Genomic DNA, 16,012 nt, shown 5'->3' with positions numbered 1-16,012 from the left:
CAGGTATGCTGGGTGTGCTGTGCCCTCCCTGCTTGAGCTGCAGATGGTGGCAATGGGGGGGTTTGGATAAAGCCTTCTGGCATCCAAAGTAATGGGGTAAAACATCTGTGCGTGGACCCAGCAAGGACAGCAGGAGCCTCATGCTGGGGGCTGGTGCAGTTCTGGTTTGATCTCCCTGTCTGGATGTGGGGCTGCTGCTGGATTTCTGCACCTGGTGATGTAGATGGAGGAGCAGCTCTGGCTGCAGGCAGCACCGTGCTCTCCCAGCCCAGAACTGTGAGTTCCTACAGAACCAGAGGAAAATGAGGGGCACAAAGCAGGGTGCTAAGAGTGCTCAGGGCTGCTGCTTCCTCCTGTCGTTGTGATGTGCTCCCCCTGGGTAAGTTGGGGTGGTTTTAGGGTTGAGAATTGCCCTGTACAGCAGCGCTGAGCCCACAGAGTTCAGGCGTTTCATTCCGACGTCACATTTTAGAGGGTGCTGGGGTGCAAATTGGAGCTTTTTACACGCAAATGGTGCAATGTTACCTCACCTGCTGAGCAAACAGACTCAGCTCTGCACTGAGCGTAAGAGCAGAGGGATTGAGGCTGACACAGTGTCCCTATGGGAACTTGCCTGACACTCAGAGCTTACCCTTCCTCCTGCAGAGTGCCATGTGACCGGTGAGTAAGAGCAGTGCTTCCTGCTCAACACACGGCCTCCCTTGCTGCTGCCTTGCAAAACCCTGCAACTCTTTCCTCCAGCGCTGAGGCTGCATTTCCTGCAGCATCAAACCCTCCTCCTCCTTGAAGCAGCCAGCACGGGGGATGCCACGCTGCATGCAGCTGGGCTGGGGTTGCTGGATTGGGAAGCAGTCGCTGTGGCAGCTAATGCAATATTCACGAAGGCTGTAGCAATGCCAGCAGGTGCTGCTTGCTCAAAGGTCGGCTCACAGCCTTCTGTCCTTAGGGGTGAGTTCTTTGGCATCGGTTCTTGCACACGGACTGTCTCGTTCTCAGCTGTGAGAGCAGCTTGCCTCACTCAGAGTTCCCTTAGCTGGGAAAATGTGCTTCTGCAAAGCAAGAAGGTCAGCGTGACCGGGGCGTGTTGAATGAACATTCCCTGCCAGCAGTGAGCTGGAGGTGGTGGATGGAGGCGGTGGATTGGGAACCATGTGGTCTCCCTTTACCCAGCCCAGCAGGTCCCTGCTTAGGAGGTAGGGAAGGGGGGGAAGCACAGCTCTGCTTTGCCCCAGAGTGCAAAGAGCAGCCAAAGGCTGTGCAGGCACCAAATGCACGTGTTCAATTCAGCTTTGCTTTCACTTTATTTCTCTTGCACCAAGTCAAGCTTTAACTTGTGGTTGATGCTGTTCCCCTCGTGGCAGTGCGCTAACAAAGCTTAGTTAGCTGTCACAAGGGTACGTCCTTGATATCGTAGGCCCTGAAAACAAGAGGGGTGTTTGGGAACTGCAGGAGCTCAGAGCTGTGCTGCTGGGCTCTGTTTGCAGGGGGAAGGCATCGCCCTCCTGCTCGGCGTGTCACTTACTCTGCTTCTTCCTTAGAGATTGATTTCCCCAAGTATAAAACTTCTGCAATCAGAGACACCGTGGGGTCACAGTTGAGGCTGGCAGCTGCTGTCACGAAGCCATCTCTGGAAGAGAAACAGAAGGATGCAGAGCTCCTTGGTGCACATAACACAGCATAGCAACATCCTCCTGTGAACAGTGGGCAGGGCAGAGGGAATGGGAACGTGTGCCAGGCTCCCATGCAGGGAGCCCCATTCTGGTTACGCTGTAGTGCGGCTGCTCTCACTTGAGGTAGAAGATGAGGAACTTCTGTTGCTCCAAGCTGCCCTTCAGAACGGTGTCTGTGTAGCCATTCCCACAGCCTGCAGAAGATGATGGTGGGGTCAGGGAGCTCTGGTACAGCAGTGCCACCCACCCCACCTCAATGCCACCTGGAGTGCAGGAAAAAGGAGAGGGGATGTGACTCTGGCATGAGGCTGGGGGCAGGCAGAGAGGTCCTGGCCAAGCAGAGCTGACACAGAGGAGCAAGACTGCACGTGGTCCCAAGTTTCTCCCTGGTTTGGAGAGGGACAATTGTGCCCTTTTCTTCTCTCTCTGCCCCATCCTACCTGCATAGTGGATGCTTCTGCCAAGCATCGTGGTCCAGAAGAAGGGGACAGTGTGCAGTTCCTTCTGTTTCTTCAACATGTTACAGGCAGCGATGGAACCTGTGGCAATGGAGTGTTTTTGTTTCCTGGAGGTCCCCAGGAGGATGCTGAGTGTCTGAGTGGAGCTGGGAAGCACTGCCTCACCGTGGGCCTCGGCCACCTGTTGGTGATGGATGCTGGAGTGGTCCCCATTGAGCAACGCAACGGGAAAGGAAGCCACATCCCCCGCAGCAAAGACGTTTTGGATGTTGGTTTGCATGTGCTAGTGGGACAAAAAGCCATTAATGCAGCAATGAAAGGGAAAGGGTTCAGAATGAGCCGTGGGTACTCAGCTGCTACACACCAGGTCCACCAGGATGGCACCACTGTTGTCTTTGGCGATGGAGGTACCCTTCAGAAATGCAGAGTTGGGGGTCACCCCTGCAAGGAAAGGAGTAAGGACAAATGCAGCAAGGCTCTGTAAAGGCAGGGGGTAACTTGGGCCCTGCAGGAAACATGTGGTCTTGGTACCTGCTCAGCCTGCCTGGACCAGGGCAGCTTACAGCAGTGACCAGCAGTTGGGCTGGTGCTGAGCGAACCCAGCGACAATAAAACCAGGACCCAGAACAAAGGCGCGCTCTGATAACAGAGCAGTGACCTACAGAGCTCAGCAAGCGTGCCAAAGTCACATCAAGACCGTAAGTCATTTCTTTCCTCCCGCCTATTGCTCATAATCCCCTCAGCTTGGTGGGACCAAAAGGAAGGGCTGGGTAATGGGAATGGACTGGGACTCTCTCCCCATTTCCAGAGCTGCCTCCCTCCCCAGCTGGGCTCACTTTACCTATTCCCACCACCACCACGTCTGCAGGTAGTTTTTCTCCACTGGCAAGAATGGCTTCTGTGACCTGGGGAAGAAGCAAGGATCAGTAACAAAGGGCTAAACATTCTGTCCTCGTTCCCATAGCCTCTTTGCTGCCTTGTTCTTTGCTTTCTGTTTTCCTTCTCAGGCTGAGATGACCTTGTCCAGCTGACTTGTGTTGCTGGGAATATAAGTGAAAATCAAGGAAGGCAGCGTGTTGTTGCCCTCTGAGCTCAGAGCTGTGCTCTGTGCAAGGAAACATGAGGGTCTAGACGTGGGAGGAGATAGCCTAGACATAGGCACTGGGAAGCACCTCAATTTGAGGGGCTGTCCCCTAAAAATAGAAGTTCAGAGACCTCAGTGGCATGACTGACCTTTCCATCCTTCCCTTTCAGCTCGTGGAGTTCTTTTTTCATGTAAAACTTCACTCCTTTACTTTGTAGCATCTGAAAAGGAAGAGGAAGCTGCTCTGAGTGTTCAGTAGGAAATTCCAGGCTCATAAAAACAGCAGCATCCAGCCAGAACCCAGGCAGACAGCTCAGCTGCTGCTCAGTGCTGCAGGAAGGTTTCATTTGCAGGGTGAACTGGGAGCCTGCCTCTGCTCTGCCATCCCAGTTAGGACCAACATGAGATGGGGCTTGGGGATGGAATTGAGCTAGGAAACATAATTTGTGCATGAGGGAGGTTTGGGGCTTTACATGTGAGCTCCGAGCAAGGTGGGCAGGCACTACCAGGCTGCAGTTCCTGGGCGGTGGTGGATAGCAGGGCTATTTGGATAGCACTGGGTTTTCCTAACCTTTAAGGCAACGCCTCCAACCTGAGGACCCAGAGTTTTCTGGAAAGGGAACTCCTGTTTTTCCACCACTGAGATGGCAGCAGCCTTGTCTGAGAGGAAAGCAGCTGCCTCCATTCCTGCAAGTCAATGGCACGTCCCAGGTAAGTCTGCTGCAAGTAGGAACCTGCACCCTCCTCCTGTGAGGAATCTTTACCCCTTCCAGACAAGAACAAATCTGATGGATTGCCAATGCTTAACTGCTTTTCTGTGCATTTATGGGCTGTTAGATTTCACTTTGTTCTCGTGCACTATGGACCCAGATATTAGGAAATACAAAGAGCAGCTCCTGACTGCATAGCTCCCTTCTGTACCTTACCCCCTTGCTTTCCCAGAGTTTCTGGGTAGCCCAGCTCTTCTGATGGACCTCACAAGGCACATTTCCCTCTGTCCTGGTCCAGGAACTGTATATGGCTCAGAGTTTTTGGCCATCAAGGGAAAGGTTGTGCTGTGTAACTCATAAAGCCCCAGGTACAGGACTCCGCTGTGTGACCAAGACAGGCAGTAGATGACTCCCTTTCCTGAGGACCCCTATTTAATAAGCTCACACAGCAGATATGCATTTCAAGGCCCACTTTTTCAAGACCTAATAGCCCCTCCAGCGTGGTACCTATGAACGAAGCTCCTACAATCACCAGGTTCTTCCCAGATGCCAGCTCTAAAACCTTGCTGGAATCCTCTGGGGTTTGAAGATAACACACGTTCTGCAGGTCTGCACCTGGGACTTTGAGGATGCTGGAGCTGAGAGAGAGAGAATCCAGGTATGGCTCATGATTGTAAATAGAACTGGGAGGATAAGAAGGGAGCACACAACCCCATGCAGCCTCTTGGTCATTGGATCCCATCATTTTCTATCATCTCCTGCTCCCTCCCGTCCCCACAAATGAACCATTTTGTCCCATCAGAAAAGTTGCACGTGGCAAATGCTTTGTGCACTCACTGTCCACCCGTTGCAATGAGCAGCTGGTTGTACTTCTGAGAGGATCCATCCGTGAAGTGAACCTTCTGCTTCTGGAAATCCACTGACACTGCCTGCAGGAGAGAGGAGGTGAGGATCAAGGAGGCACTTTTCTGGTCTTTTTCTGTCCTGCCACATCAATTCCCTCCCCTGTAGCAGGAACAGAACCATCCACTGAGGACTGATCTCAGCTGCTTTTGCACCTCTTTCTCTGTCCAGAGCTCTATGCCATGAGCACTCAGGAATTCAGGTTTCCTCAGGTAGATGTCCTCGGCTTTTAAGTTCATTTCCTGGAAACAAAGCAGGAGTATGAAATAAAGCAGTTCTTACAGTCAGCAGTGCTCTTGCAGATTACTGGGAAGTAAGACTGCATTACAGGTAAATCCTGCACCACCATATCACAGCTAAATGCACTGTCCCGTCCCCATCACTTCCCTGCCCCTCCTCAGACATCAACTCGACCTCTAGTGGGAAGAACTCAGCCAGAGCTGCTAATGGTGTGCTCTGATGAAAGACATTTCAGGAGGAGGTGAGACATTAGCTGGAAATTACACCCATTTTTCTTGCCCGATAGCTGCCTTGCCAGAATGGATCACCTGATCCCTCAGCCTGCTTCTGAGCGTGGGCTGTGCCCCTAATTCACACACACTACCCAGGCACGGTCCTTCCTCACAGACAAACCTTGCTCAGTTTGGACTTGTCATACGGAGCATGTTTCTCTTTGGTGGCCATGATGATCCTGCCAGTAAAGCCCTCTTGGCGAAGTGTCTCTGCACAGGTCAGGGCAGCCACACCTATGAGAGATGCTCATCTCAACCTTGTTATGCATCACTACAGAGTGGGAGGAAGAAGATGAGTCCTCTTTAGGGATGAGACCGGCGGATCACAGTGTCTGTGGTGAGGATGTGGTGCAGACCACTTCACTGACCTCCCCCCAGGAGAAGCATCGTGTTCCGGTTGAGAAGGCATCGTTTGCTCATGTCCTTCACTCTCAGGCTGCTTTCAAGGTCCTAGAAGAAAGTGAGACACAATGGAGTTGTACCCAGCCCAATGGTGCTTACTGACAGCAGGTATGGTCAGTACCTTCTTTTTGGCTGTAACAAACACCTTTCCATCTTCCACTGTGACCTGGGAGGGGGGAAAGAAGAGTATATTTATGCACTGTGCTGATGGGAGCTCTCATGGGAGAGTCTGTTCGAATGGTGACTGAAGAGCTTGTGTGGGAGTCTGGGGGGTCCTGGTAACAGTGAGCTGTCTGGGAATTTGGGGTCTGGTTGGAAAAGGATCTAGGATGCAAAGGTGGGAAACTGTAGGGAGATAATGGATAACGGGGCCCAGCTCTAAGGAGGGAGGGTTGGCATCGATAGGATCTCATGGTCCTGATGTGCTGAGCTGAATGTTGGAGGACAGCAATCTCTGATGTATCAAGAATTGCATGTAGGGGTCTTGAAAGCCAAGTGATTGCCTGATGATGGTGAGGAGCTCACGAGCTTTTCTGGTTGTGAGGGATGTCAAGATGTGTTGATTGAAAGGATCTGTAGGATGCCAGATCCCTAGAAGTCATTCCATGTATGACCAGCACTGTGACCAGAGCTTGGCCCTTTCAATCACCATAGGCAGTGGGTGGCATAGAGAACCTGCATCAAGCAGGGGGGGAAGGGACCAGATATCACCTTAAAGCAAGGCAGGCTGTCTAGAGAAGGGTACTCTTCAATATCTCCAGTTCTGATGTTGAAGCAGGACCCGTGCCAGGGGCAGCGCAGCCTGTGCCCTCTCAAGACCCCTGCAATAGAAAACCCCCCACAGCCAATTGGTGAGAGCTTCCTCCCCCCAACATGGCTTCTCCCCACTGCCCCCCACAAGCGCTACCTTTGCTGAGTGGTGCGCCATAGTGTGGGCACCTACTGCCCAAGGCGCTGAACTCCATCTTGTTCCTCACCAGCAGTACTGGGTAGCCAGCCACCATCACCTCACAGAGCCTGGGGCACAACAGGGAGGAAGGATCAGCCCCTCACAGCCATGGCGGTGCTCCCTCCACCAAGAAGATGGTGGCAGCCAACATGGCGGCACCCAACATGGCAGCTGTCGCCATGGCAACGCTGGCCTTGCAGGGGCCTGCACAGCTCATGGCAGTGGTTCTCCATGGGCTACTCACTCTCCATCACCAACATCATCCTCCTTGCAGACCTCTGCAGTAATGGTGTCATTGCAATCCATGTTGATGGACGCAGGGGGGAGGTCGGCCTCTGTCCTTGCTGTTTCCTCAGAGATCTCACCCCAAAATATGCAGCCACTGCAGCTCAGAGGGTTGCACGCTCAGCTGAAGTAGAAAGGCTATGATCAGCAGAAAGCACACACATTTTCTCTATTTTATTTGTTATAATTATTATTATTTGGTCTCCAAACCTCAAATCCATTATCCATTCTTTCTCTGACTTCACCCAGGTCCCGTTTGCATATGGCAACCCATTAAACCCGGCTTGAACAGTGAGTAAGCAAGGAAGGCTTACAGCAGTGGTGTCAGGAATCAATAAAATGATTTAAAATGATTTACGATCACCTTGTCAGGGCAAGATGCCATCAACGAAGCCTCCAAAATCCCTCCCGTGCTGGTGATGGGGTGGTATTGGGGTAAGTAGAGAAGGAATTAAGATCATAAACATAATGAAAAGCAGGAAGTGAACAAAAAAAAAAGGAGCAACAAGTCTTGGTTCTTGCTTTAGCACTTGGCTGTTTGCTGTTTGTCTGGAGATTTTCCCCTCTGTTTTGGGGTTAAAAATGGAGATAGAAAGGCTGCTGCTTGCCCCCCAGGAGCAAGCGGATGGCAGACAGAAGCAACTTCACCACCAGCGCCAAAACCTCAGGAAATTCCCCCATCGCCGCCCCTCGTCCCAAGGAAAAGCTCCAGCTGATACTCACAACCTCCTTGAGAGCTGCCACGGTCCGTGTATCCCTTCCCTGTCTGTGTGCCCATCCCCAAAGCCAGCTCTCTCAACCCACGCTGGGCGATGCTCTCCCAGCCATGCCCAACACCCCCGGCCGATGGGCGGCATCGGGGAAGGCGGTGTATCTAATGACTGCAATCAATCCACACTTCAATCGGTTTTATTTCTTCTTATTACTGTTTGTTTTTTTTTTTCTCCCCCCTCATTCAGGTTTAGAAACTGCTCGCTGAGGAATTAAGGACACTTAGGGCTGATGGGGAAGGTGTGGTCCAAGGGCTGTGCCTACAAACTGAGTCAATGCTCCTCCTGTTTGCCAATGGGAAGAGCCATCTCTTGGTGCTCCTTGGTTTAGCTGCACTTTGCTCTGCTCCTATGTGAGTACGGGTTGGTTTCTGGGCATCCCAGCACCGCTGTGTCCGTGTGTGTTGCACGGGGTTGGGTGCTGCTGATGGTGCTATTTTTGCAGCAGGGTGGGAGCTGTGAAAAAATGGGAGTGACGCCTCCGCTGTTTGCGTCCCCTCCAGTTCTTATCTCTGTTTCACAGTCAAGATGTTTCAGAACCTTTAAATATACCTCAAAACGCAGAGCGGGGACAAATCCCTGGCTCTGGCATCATCCCCATTACAGGGAACCATGCAATGCACTCCCAAACCCAGTGCAAGGGGGCTGAAAATCCTCCTAGAGGTGGGCACGGCCCTGAGAAGAGGATGTGCACATGGATGCTCAGTAAGTATACTTGCTCCCAGCAAAGTGCTTTGCTCTGTTGGGCCGTAAGGATGCTGTGATGCCAGGAGTGTTCCCAGCCTACGGGTGCTGCACGCCCGTGGTGGGTGCAGGTGCAGAGTGTTTGCTAACAGTGCCAAAAAGCAGCTTTTGGGCTCTGCCTCACTGGCCAGGCGCCTGAGCATGAAGCAATTTGGCTGCTGCACGGCCCTGTTTAAACTCCCTGTAATTATTCCCTGGGAGCACATTCCCACGTGGAGAAGCTGCGGAGGCCCTCGCAGAGGCATCCTCTGACTCAGCAGAAATAGCTGGGAAGTGTTTGCTCGGGGATGGGAGCTGCAGTGTGCAAAGTACAAGGGAGGGAGCCAGGTGGGACACAGTGCTGCATGGCGGCGTTGGCACAGAGGAGCTGAGAGGCTGCTGGATGCAACCCAACAGCCCAGCAAAGGACTCGTGCAAAAAGAAAAGCAAAGCAAGATCCCCACCTCTGCTGGTGCAAAGGTGGTTGTTGAAGGGATCTCGCTCTGCTCTGGAGGCTGGGAAGGGCACTGAGCATAAAGGTTTGGGGTTGTTGTAGGATGTTGCTCTGACAGCTCATGCCTAGGAACATGCAATAAGCCCTTGAGGCATTCAGGGAATAGGATGCTATGCCACATCTGTAAGTTGCTCTATAACATCTTTTGGCCCTTTGTTAGGACTTTCCTCTTTTCAAGCCCCTGCCACACACCCTGGCATGCTGTAATGCAGCTGTGGCTGTGCAGATGTGTCTTCATCCTCACTGAGCTCACGTTGGTCCTTCCCTGCAGCACACACAGCCAAACATCTCCAAAGAACGGAGAGCAAGCGAGGTGGGGAGGCAGCAGAGCTAAAATGATTAATGGGACACCACGCTCAGAGCAGCTTGGTTGGTGATATTAATAATGAGAGAATTCAGGAGGGAACATGCCCCATGCCCAGCTGTGCAGCCGGCAGCAGCAGGAGCTGTGAAGCTCGATTTGCAATGCAGGAGTGATTGAGTGTGCTTTGCAACATGCAGTGTGCATGGAGGGAGCGCTTCCACCTTGCAGGGCTCATTCTGAACCCGTGTGAACTGCAAGCATAGGGTCATAAGTACCCCATAACACTGTCACCAGGAAGCACATCAATATCTGTCAGATATGGCTTAAGCTTGAGGATTGTAAACTGGGCAGGGAAAGCGTGTTTTGCTTATAGGGGGAGAAGGCATGAAAAAGGAAATATTCAATAGGAATTAACTTGCTCGTAGGGTAAAAATCATTATCTGTGCTGTTTCATGTATTCTTCCTGAGCATTCAGGTCTGGCATGGTAACAGAGGCTGGGCAGTCACCTGACCCTGTGTGTTTCACTGCTCACCATCAGGTAGAAAGAGAAGGAGGGGTGGGCACAGCTTTCCTGCATCGTCTGACTTCCTATGGGCCAGCAGAGCAGTGACACACTTTGGAGAGGAAAGAAGATGACAACTAGTTAAAATCTACAAGCCAAGAGGAGCAGACAGGCTTCACACCTCCCTGTCTGGAGAGAAGCAGATGAAGGGAGTAAAGCTTCCCAACAGCGGGAGCAAGGCTTTGGCCAGAGCAACTTGGGGTGTCCCCGCAACGTTATGGGATGGCTGAGTCCCATAGGGTGCCCCTGCCCTGCTGGTAGCGGTACGGTGTGAGCTGACCCGGCGCAGAATGAGACTTTCGAAAGGACTGATGGAAAACTTCACTAAATCTGGGTGAAAAAGGCAATATCTCCAAATAAGGTGTGGATGGATGCTGAGCGCTGTCGGATCGCGGCGCCCTGAGCGGCTCTTCTGCGGGTGTGCGGGGACCTCTGGTGGCAGCGCCTGTCCCTCACCGTGTCTGAGCCTGATATGGGGCATAGAGGGAGATTTGGGCTCCGAGCAGGTGTCTGGGGCTTGTTTGTAACCGAACTTGGGAACTTCTGTTATTCAAAGTATCTCTGGTTAATGGCATCGCTATAGAAGGAGTGAAGAAGGCATTTTCAAAGCTGAAAATAGGGTTTTTTTTAGGAAATTCCGTGGTAAGACTTTGGAAAATGAAGGAAAATCTGGGCTAAGAGTAGCTGAAAGATTGAATGCGTGTGACTGCTGGTGGTGCTCCAGCAGTGGGATCAGAGCCCCGGAACCAGAAGTGCCCTTATCAAAGCTTAAATTCCTCCCACGAGGAAATGGCCGTGAGAGCCCTCCAGTGCCTGGAGACACGTTCACTATTCCTGAACGGGGCCAAAGTGTTTCATAACCCAGAGAACAAAGCAGCACGTGGGGCAACGTCACAGCCAGGACAGGCAGTGCCAGACCCACAGCGTTTCAGGGGTTGGGGCACTGCAGGGTCAGAGCTTCCCCATGGAAAGGGACAACATTTCTGAGGCTGAAACACTGTCTGTTAAATGACTTTCCTACTTGGTACCAAGGGCAGCCCAGCAGGTGTACAGCCCTGGCTGGGTGCAGGTAATGCACCCATCCCTCTGCATTCCCTTATGCTAAGCAGAATGAGCTCTGTGCTTGGCTTTCCCACAGCTGATTATCCTGTGTGATCCCTCTGGTCCTAATGCACAAGGTTATTTATAACCACCCCAGCACTGGATCTGTGGATTACTCCAAGCGATGTCTCTCCTTCTACTTAACTGTGACAAAATTCTTTCATCTTTCTGGCTTTTAAGCATGAGGTGCCTTTCTATCAGCAGGGACTATCTCACCCTTTTCCTTTGGCACTGATCTGTTCCCTCTGCAACATCTCTCCCATCAACCCATCTCTTGTTGCTGTTTCAGCACCCATTGCTCCAGGCAGGGCAGTGATGGTGAGCTCAGACTCCACGCTTTCATACTAGAGCAAAGAGAACAGAAGATTTCCTCCCAGATTAATACCTCAAAGGAGAGGCAGCCCCTGACATTTCCTGGTGTGTATGCAGTGACTCATCCGAATAAAGTCTGCGTGGCATCCTCGCTCCTGATGGAGACGTCAAAAAGCAACGAGAGAGCCATCAAACCATGAGCAGCAGGAAAAGCAGCGCCGTGGTGGGATGGAGCTGAGGAAAGTGTGGGTATGTGACCCCGAATTCCCACAGAGAGCAGATCTGGGGTGTCTCGACAGCAGGGAGCTGCTGGTGGGATGGGATGTGGGACAAAAGGATGGAGGGCAGCAGTGCGGTGGGTGCAGCATTTATATATATATATATATATATACATATACAATCGTATTTGGCAGAGCAGTTGGAGTTTTTTGGTCAGTAAACACACAGTGAGATCTGGTGTTTGTATAGCGTCCGTGCCCACGGTGAGGGATGGGATAGATAAGCACTAGGAATACTTTGGGATGAAGCATCACTGCATCGAGGGTAGAGGGTGTTGAGCCTCCTGGTGCCACCGGGGTGCGGGAGGAACCTCGGGGGGATGAGGAAGGTGTCCCTATTTCCCAGTCCCCCCGTCTCCAGATCATCCCATCTGCAGGCATCCTCAGCTCCCACTGTCCCCACCTCCCGGTGTTCTTGCCTCCAGGTTTCTCTGGCTCCTGGTGTCCCCCTTTCCAGGTGTCCCCCCCTCCAGATATCCCCATCTCCAGCCATACTCATCACCCGATGTCCCTATCCCGGCGTCCCCATCTCCAGATGACCCCAGCTCCCGGTGTCCCCACATCTCGGTGTCCTCAGCTCTGATGCTGGGACCCCCAGCCCTTTCATTCTTTATTTCCCCCTCCTCATTTCCGAATCGGGACACGGTGATACCCGGTAACGGGGCGAGGCGATACCCGGGGCGGTGCCGGTGCCCGGGGCGGGGGCTACGGGACGAGGCGGAGCCGTCGGGCAGCACATTCGGTGCCCCCCATGGGAGGCAGCGGATGCTCATGGCTCTGGGGCCGGACTTGCTGTTGGTCGCCGGTTCTTTCGCTGCTTTCCGCTTGTTGAATCACGGGGTGGAGCGGCTGATGCCCCCGCCGCCCTCGGCCCGGCGGAACCGCTGGAAGTGGCGGAACATCTGGACGTCGCTGGCGCACAGCGTGCTGAGCGGCGGCGGGGCGCTGGCGGGGTGAGCAGCCGGGATGGAACGGCGGGGGATCGAGATGGGAACGTAGGGCCGAGGGGACAAAGAGGGAGGTTGTGTATATGTGGAGAGGGAAGGGGAGTCAGGGGGCTTTGGGGGAGGGGGAGGTACGGGGTGGATGGAGCCCTAAGGGGGTGTTGGCGAAGGGATGGATGGGATCCTAGGGGGGAAATGAGGATGGGATGGATGGGATCCTATGGGGATACTGGGGAGGGGATCCTCGGGGGTAATGAAATGGGGTGGGTGGGACCCTAGTGGGGTGTTGGGAAAGGGATGGATGGGGAGACAGGAAGGCAATCTGGGGTACAGAGGGATGGAGGAGGAACTGAGGAGTGCAAGGTGATACTGGAAGTGTAGGGGATAGGGAGATTTGTGGAGGACAGGAGGATAGCATGGCTATGGGGGGAGGCAAAGGGGAAAGAAGGGTTCTAGGGTGTCAGCAGTGCCCACTGAGCACAGTGGAAAGAAGCCCTGATGGAACTAGGGGCCAAAGGCACTGCCTGGCACTCACCACCCATCTCCCCACAGGTTCTGCCTCTACCCTGGGCTGCACAAGGATCTGGTGGGCACACACCCCCCCGGGGCGCACAGCCTGGTGGCCATATCTGTAGGTGAGGTGGGGGAAGAGGGTCCCCAGGGGTTCCTGTTGGTGCCTGATGTCAGCCCCCCACCCACGTCCTGGGCAGCGACGTCTCAGGCACCACAGACAATTGCCTTATTCTTGGCAAGGACAGAGGCTCCTTTTTGTGCCCACAGACCCAGAGCTGGGAGGTACTGAGCTGCCCATCACCATCCTCATCGGGCTTGAAGCATCCCAAAAATGCCTATGATATGTGATGGGTGTAGCTGAACTTGTTAGGAGTTTTGAGTCCCATGGCCATCCCTCTCTTTGTCCCCTTGTTACATTTCTGTCACCAGCCATGCGGTCGGTGCTAGCAAGATCCCCAGCACTGCTATGGCTCAGCAAGGAGGTTTAAGTACATGAAATGCTGATGTGGGGGTTGTTCTGGTGGCAGTAAATCCTCCACACTGCAAGGAACTGGGATCCAGTCCTATGGGGTGGAACATGGTTGAGGGTCCAAGTGCTGCCCCACAGTGCAGGCCTTCCTGACCACCCCATTGCTTGCTTATAACCTCTCTGTTCCCAGGTTATTTCCTGGAAGACTTTGTGGATATGCTATGCCATCAGAAACTCCGCCAGTCCTGGGAGCTGCTCTTCCATCATTCTGTGGTGAGTCTGCTGGATGGGAGGGGGCCTGGGGAACTCCCCTCCCATCACAAGGAAGATGGAAAGGTGGGAACAGACAGATCCGTTGCCTTGATTTTCCAGCAGGCTGCAGTGGGGCACAGGACCCTGCAGGGACCAGGGAGGGAGAACAGGAGAGTTGGTGTTGGTGGGACGCAGCTGGGGGAGGTGATTTTCAGCCCTGCAACTCTGCAAGCCACTACTCATGAGTCAAAAGGTCATCCACACAATAGAGCTAATTCAGGCCGAGACAGTGATTTAGCAAGCAGATAATCTCATTATAGAACCAATACAGAGAACAGCATTAACAGTAGAAACTGAAGAAAAGTCCGAGCAGGGTAAGGCACAGGCAGGCAGAGCCGGTCCCCTGTCACCACAGGGGGGATACAGGGCAGGAGTTGTACCCGCTCTGCCCCCATAGTTCCATCCTGGGGCATCCCAGAGCTCCCTGAAGGGAGTTCACAAGGACTGTCATGCAGCAAAGCCACTTAATCCCTGCAGTGTACCTGTGCTGCAGAGGATCTCTGAGCCAGCAGCAGCTCTAGCCCTGGGTTACACATCTCCCTCCCTACCGCTGTGTGCAGAAAAACCTGCTGGGCCACCATCTACTGTGTGCCCCAGGCCATAACAGCAGGGTTAGGGCTGGCTGTTGGGTTTCCTCTTTCAACCTGGAATTTATAGATGTGTTTCCCACTTGCCCTATTAAGGTTTTGTGCAGTGGTGTGGGGAGACTTTATCTTGTTTACGGAGCTGCAGAGATGTGTGAAGTGGTGACCAGTGGCTTGGCTCCAGCATGACAACCGTCTCTAGCTCTGCTTCATGCTGTGCCTGAGCATGAAGGGCTCTAGAGCAAGCAGTGCCTGTGCTCAGCCTCTTCTCTTTCTCTTTCCCAGGTGATTGTCTGCTTTGGCATTGCAGTGCTGCTCCATCAGTACGTGGGCTTTGCCCTTGTGGCCTTACTGGTGGAGATTAACTCCATCTTCCTCCACCTACGCCAAATCCTGCTCATGGCTGACCTGGTGCGCACCACCTGCTACCGCCTCAACAGCATCATCAACCTGGGCACCTACGTGGTGTTCCGCATTGCCACGCTGGCCTGGATGACACGTTGGCTGTTCCTCAACCGGCAGCAAGTGCCACTGGCCACATACACCGTGGGCACAGTCGGTATGGCAATCATGACCCCCATGAACATCATCCTCTTCTACCGCCTGCTGCGGAGTGATTTCTTCAAGTCCAGCCGGGATACACGCAGGGAGAAGGAAAAATAACATTGAGCAGCTATGAGCTCGTGGAGGAGGACAGCAAAGAGCTGTGGGAAGTGAGCGTGGCTATTTCAGTGTTGCTTGGACTTGTGGCTGTGGATCCTGGGCAGAGAAGGTGCTAGTGGATCAGGCACTGGGGCTCTGCTCTCCAGCACCCTTGGATGATGTGGTCGAACAACCAGGAGCTGCTCAGAGAAGCCCTGAAGGCTCTCGCAGCCCTGAGGCACCACTGAGAAGGGAGCAGGGAGAATTGTTTCCCCTTTGCTTTTCTGGACGTGCAAACACTACTGTGTGTTTCTAACCTCTTAGGTGCTGTACCCTGCAGGGTCCTATTACCTAAGGGACTCTGTGCTCAACCTTGTGCTACCTCCCATGGGACAGCACCAGGCATCTCTAAGGCTTTGCCCTTGAATCCAGGGCTGGTAAAAGCCAAATCCTGTACCTATAATTCCTCACCGAGGAGATTGTGCCAGGTGAGAGATGAAGGTTTGGACCTGTCCTCGTCAGATGCTGCTGGCACTGGACTAGGGACAGTGGGGGTTGCAGTGCCATACTGGGGGACAGGCCGCTAACTTCAGACAACTGGAACTTTTCTAGTGTGGTTTTTGTTCCCGGTTCTATTAACTCCCTATAAATGAGTGTGGGAGCGCGTGAGCTGCAGGTCAGGATGGCGGTGTGTGATAGTTGCTTCTTGTGGATGAGATGTTTTTAACGTGGGTATCTATGAGGAACCAGAGTCCTGCTGCAGAGCCCGGTGTAATGCTCTCAAGCAGCAGCGACAGCTCTTAACTAACACAGGCTTTCAATAAATGGCAAACAAAACAGCTCAAAGTGGAAGAGGCTTCAAGGGAAAGAACCTTTTACTCCCCCAAAAAACACCCGTTTGCTTTTGAAAGCTGTGGGAGAAGCTGGGGGTGCCTCTATCAAGGGCAAGGGATGGCCTGTCTCTCACAACCCGGGTACAAAGCGCAGGCTGACATCAACCCCATACAGCT

At 53.2% G+C, this 16,012-nt stretch overlaps 2 protein-coding genes across 2 annotated transcripts; one reads left to right on the top strand and one right to left on the bottom strand.

Annotated features, from left to right (window-relative positions):
- Positions 1-1,386: 1,386 nt before the first annotated feature.
- Positions 1,387-6,994, bottom strand: LOC140260898 (apoptosis-inducing factor 3-like). The gene is made up of 18 exons (XM_072353670.1): positions 6,933-6,994; positions 6,647-6,756; positions 6,451-6,560; positions 5,861-5,905; positions 5,706-5,787; positions 5,459-5,571; positions 4,981-5,067; positions 4,760-4,851; positions 4,430-4,560; positions 3,784-3,899; positions 3,362-3,433; positions 2,970-3,033; positions 2,493-2,569; positions 2,294-2,411; positions 2,111-2,209; positions 1,789-1,864; positions 1,523-1,627; positions 1,387-1,417 (listed from the first exon to the last, which is right to left on the bottom strand). The coding sequence occupies exons 1-18, from the start codon at positions 6,992-6,994 to the stop codon at positions 1,387-1,389; spliced, it is 1,590 nt and encodes a 529-aa protein (XP_072209771.1).
- A 5,019-nt stretch (positions 6,995-12,013) lies between these two features.
- Positions 12,014-15,844, top strand: TLCD2 (TLC domain containing 2). Its single transcript, XM_072353603.1, has 4 exons — positions 12,014-12,491; positions 13,035-13,117; positions 13,655-13,737; positions 14,646-15,844. Exons 1-4 carry the CDS (start codon positions 12,121-12,123, stop codon positions 15,021-15,023), a joined length of 915 nt encoding a protein of 304 aa, XP_072209704.1. The 5' UTR covers positions 12,014-12,120; the 3' UTR covers positions 15,024-15,844.
- Positions 15,845-16,012: the final 168 nt, after the last annotated feature.

This window comes from Excalfactoria chinensis, chromosome 19 (genome assembly GCF_039878825.1).
Source record: "Excalfactoria chinensis isolate bCotChi1 chromosome 19, bCotChi1.hap2, whole genome shotgun sequence".
NCBI classification, from domain to species: Eukaryota; Metazoa; Chordata; class Aves; order Galliformes; family Phasianidae; genus Excalfactoria; species Excalfactoria chinensis.
Note: the sequence above shows the minus strand (reverse complement) of the source record. Positions and strands in the feature narration are given on the sequence as shown.

Coding starts and splice junctions, on each gene's coding strand:
- LOC140260898 (XM_072353670.1), bottom strand. CDS start 6,994: ATGGATTGCAATGACACCATTACTGCAGAGGTCTGCAAGGAGGATGAT. Junction 5,572..5,705: donor GATGCTTCTCCTGGGGGGAG/GTCAGTGAAGTG, acceptor CATCTCTCATAG/GTGTGGCTGCCCTGACCTGT. Junction 5,068..5,458: donor ACAAGTCCAAACTGAGCAAG/GTTTGTCTGTGA, acceptor CTTTGTTTCCAG/GAAATGAACTTAAAAGCCGA.
- TLCD2 (XM_072353603.1), top strand. CDS start 12,121: ATGCTGGGACCCCCAGCCCTTTCATTCTTTATTTCCCCCTCCTCATTT. Junction 12,492..13,034: donor GGCGGCGGGGCGCTGGCGGG/GTGAGCAGCCGG, acceptor ATCTCCCCACAG/GTTCTGCCTCTACCCTGGGC. Junction 13,118..13,654: donor CCTGGTGGCCATATCTGTAG/GTGAGGTGGGGG, acceptor CTCTGTTCCCAG/GTTATTTCCTGGAAGACTTT.